Raw genomic sequence first — 4,193 nt, 5'->3', positions numbered from 1 at the left:
TAAACAGGGAGTAAACCAGCTTAGTCTGGCTGGGGGACGTTAAACAGGGAGTAGACCAGCTTAGTCTGGCTGGGGGACTTTAAACCTACCTCGGTGGTGTAGTGGTCAAGACGCTCGCCTGGTAAACAGGAGGGCGTGGGTTCAATCCCAACCTGATAGTGAGTGGCTGGCCTTAGATACATAATACAACCACAACTGGCCACAAGTAAACATTGTAATTGTAAACAAAGAAAACAGATATGAATATTGAGAAATTCTTCTTGTATGTATCTTATATCTTTATATCTAAAGCCGAAAGTAATTAAATGTTAACCCTCTACGGTTCGCTTAACAGGATAACATCTTAATCTACCTACTAGAAAAACATGTGTTTATAAATGTTATAATTATTTTGAATAACAAATACATAATAGAATTTGACCACAATAATAGTAGTAGCCTACTGCTGGAGTAAAGGGACTTTACAGTCCTCTGCGAGCAGTATAAATAAGCACTATTATAAACAGGGAGTATACCAGCCTGAATTTCCCTTGCTAAAGAAAAAGCAAAGGTTGAGTGCGAAGGGCATGCAATCGTAAAATTTGTAGCCAAAACCAAATGTCAGCCCAAAGCAATCACCCTAGTCAGGCTGATTGAGAGGCTGACGAAAAAACGCCGACCCCGTCTGTACACGGGAAAAGGCGAAGGCGAAGAAGAAGAAAAAAGATTCCGTTCTGGACAGCTACACTATGAATTTCTTGTCCTACTGTTCCTCTTACAGGTGGAGGTGTCGAAACAAGGGAAGTACATTGTCTGTTTCGATCCGCTGGATGGATCATCCAATATCGATTGTCTGGTCTCCATAGGCTCCATATTCTCCATATTTCGGTAAGTCCATTTGGATTCATAAAAAAGAAAAAGTCATTAGTGATTAGGTTCAGAGTTATATTTAGGCCCCCAATACAGAGACCTTCTCTTCAGCTAATAATAAAGTAGGTTCTCACACTAATTGCAGATTTTTTTCTCCCATTCCAGGAAACAGACCCCGGGTCCTGTCACTCCTAATGATGCCCTACAGAAGGGCAATGAGATGGTGGCTGGGGGTTACGCCCTGTACGGTAGTGCCACTATGGTGGTACTCTCTGTGGGCAAAGGCCAAGGGGTCCATGGATTTATGCTTGACCCTGTAAGTTCATAACATTAAGTTTAGGGAACCCCTATGTAATGAGAAATCAATCCAAATTTTAACCTAAAACTAAACGGTTGGCCAGTGGTAACGCGCTTGCTTGCCATGCAGAAGGTCCCGAGTTCGAATCCCACCATCGACAAAAATTTGTATTCGTTTTTCGAAATAGAGATGAATATTGAGAAATTCTTCTTGTATGTATCTTATATCTTTATATCTAAATCCGAAAGTAATTAAATGTTAACCCTCTACGGTTCGCCAGGATAATCATCTTAATCTACCTACTAGAAAAACATGTGTTTATAAATGTTATAATTATTTTGAATAACAAATACAGATCATTGAAGCAAAATACCGTTTTTATATCCCGACTTGGACTCGAACCACCAACCTCCCGAAGTTCAGTGCTAAATAATATTTTAAATATGATTTATTGTTATTTTTATTATCATTAAGCCACTCTTATAGGGTTATCCTGTTAAAAATGTAACCCCTAAAATGTCAAAGCTTACGAGACTTTGGTTAGACTGCGGGTGTAAAGGGACTTTTCAGTCCTATTCCAGCAGGATAAAAAAGGTATATTCCGAGAACGAACCTTATCCCTTCAGGATAAAATCCGCCCTTGGTGGGAATCTACCCCGCGTCCTAGCGCTTACAAGGCAGATGCGCTACCAACCAAATTAACTAGACTGGCATATTCTGCTCTGTCCCTACCAGTATACCAGTAACTACCTTTTCGTCTAGGGCTAACATCATCTTCACTTTGTACTGAATTAATTGACTTGCCACGAACAAAGAAGCAATTAGTGAAATCAGTGACGTGTTGACCCAGCACCTAAATGGGAAGTATTGTGTCTCTTCTCGCCCATCTGATGAGAGGCATACTACGGGATGGCAATTAGTGAAATCAGTGAAATGCGCCTAATGATATACTACTCTTAGAACAGAGGTTCCCAACCTGTGGTACGCGTACCACGAGTGGTACCCGGAACCATGTCTGGTGGTACGCGAAGACGTTTGAAAAAAGCCCGTTTTTATAATTTGTCTCGTAAAAGCGAAAAATAAATCTGGCAATCTTAGTTTCGAGAGAGAAAAATCTGCAATCAGTGCACCAAAAATTGACGCAATTAGTGAAATCAGTGAAATGCGCCTAATGATATACTACTCTTAGAACAGAGGTTCCCAACCTGTGGTACGCGTACCACGAGTGGAACCATGTCTGGTGGTACGCGAAGACGTTTGAAAAAACCCGTTTTTATAATTTGTCTCGTAAAAGCGAAAAACAAATCGGGCAATCTTAGTTTTGAGAGAGAAAAATCTGCAATCAGTGCACCAAAAATTGACATTGTAGTATGATTAACACCAAAATTTCGCCTGCGGCGCTATAGGTAGGTAATTCCCCCATTTACCCCCCAACCACACAAAATTGATGTTTGGTGGTACGTCAAAAGAACCTTCAGGTGTCAGGTAATACGCAGTACTAAAAAGTTTGGGAACCCCTGTCTTAAAATCATTTTAACCACTGTGGTAGCTATTTTTTATTCATATTACATATTATAATGATATACTCTTAGAACCATCTTCACTATTATTATTATTTACCACTGTGGTATTCGGATTCACTTAGCGCGACCTTACTCGTAATCATCTTATCATTGTTTTTAAGTTTTATACATAATAATTATGTAGGATCGGATTATGAAATTTACCGACATATCATTGAAGTTAAGATACGTTGACCATGGTCGGTATTTGGATGGCAGAATATCAGGGAATGTTTTTCAAATCCCCCCCCTTTTTACTTTCCTTATCCTATAGGAAGGAAAGTAATGTAATCGGGTCAAATTTTCGATGGTCAGTTTTTTAAAGGAGGCACTTAAGTAATGCTTTGATACCCACAGTTGTGAAGAAGCTCTCTGCATTACCATTACCATAAAGACGTGTATGCAAAAGTAGGTACTAGGTACCCTACACTTGTAAAAGTGCATACGTATGCAAACACAAGTTATTAGGTATACAAAAGTACATAGGTATGCATGCAAATATAAGTATACAAAAGTACATAGGTATGCATGCAAATATACAAAAGTACATATGTAGGTATAAGACGGCAAAGTACATAATATCTATGCAAATAAGTATTGAGTCTGTATGAACACATGTTATATATTTTTCAAAACCCCCCCCCCCCTTTTTAAAGGAGGCACTTAGTAATGCTTTGATACCCACAGTTGTGAAGAAGCTCTCTGCTTTACCACAAAAACATGTGTGCAAAAGTAGGTACTAGGTACCCTACACTTGTAAAAGTACATACGTATGCAAACACAAGTTATTAAAGTACATAGGTATGCATGCAAATATAAGTATACAAAAGTACATATGTAGGTATAAGACGGCAAAGTACATAATATCCATGCAACTAAGTATTGAGTCTGTATGAACACATGTTAGTATTGTTAAGTGTGGACACATTGACGTGTTGCTGTTTGCGGATGACCGAACTTAATACAGAAGTAGCAGTGACGTATCGTAAGATTCAAAAGGGGAAGCCCATTTTAAATACATATGTAGGTATCTATGTCCCAACTACTCGATTAAAGTAGCTACTCAGTTGTCCTCACGAGGCTGAGTGTACCCCGAACTCCAAGCACAGAGCCGAAAAAACCTCGGCCCCGCCGGGAATCGAACCCGGATCAATTTGTATTTACAATATTCTCTACGTAAGGTACCTACCCTTCTTCTTCTACCTAGGTATAAATAATAACAATATATTCACCTACCTATAGTAATAATAATAATAATAATAATAATAATATGGGTACGGGGTACCTACCTATAATGTTGATAGATGGACTTAGGAAAGATCTTGTGGGACGATGAGCGATGGATGGCACTCAAGCATGGCGGTAAAACACCATAACGGAACTGTGAGGGATTCGAGAGAAAAATCAGAAGAAGGAACTGGCATAGAAAATCTGGTAGCTGGCATATTTCGCATTGCTCACTCAGAATCATAGGTTCACCAATA

General features: G+C 39.2%; 1 protein-coding gene across 1 annotated transcript; it reads left to right on the top strand.

Annotated features, from left to right (window-relative positions):
* Positions 1 to 721: 721 nt before the first annotated feature.
* LOC103522075 (fructose-1,6-bisphosphatase 1-like) lies at positions 722 to 2,186 on the top strand (the record flags this gene model as incomplete). Its single annotated transcript, XM_008487182.3, has 3 exons — positions 722 to 867; positions 1,015 to 1,165; positions 2,115 to 2,186. Coding segments are annotated over 3 exons (369 nt in total), but the record flags the coding sequence as incomplete, so codon positions are not given.
* Positions 2,187 to 4,193: the final 2,007 nt, after the last annotated feature.

Source organism: Diaphorina citri, unplaced genomic scaffold (genome assembly GCF_000475195.1).
Source record: "Diaphorina citri unplaced genomic scaffold, Diaci psyllid genome assembly version 1.1 scaffold6782, whole genome shotgun sequence".
NCBI lineage: Eukaryota > Metazoa > Arthropoda > Insecta > Hemiptera > Psyllidae > Diaphorina > Diaphorina citri.
Note: the sequence above shows the minus strand (reverse complement) of the source record. Positions and strands in the feature narration are given on the sequence as shown.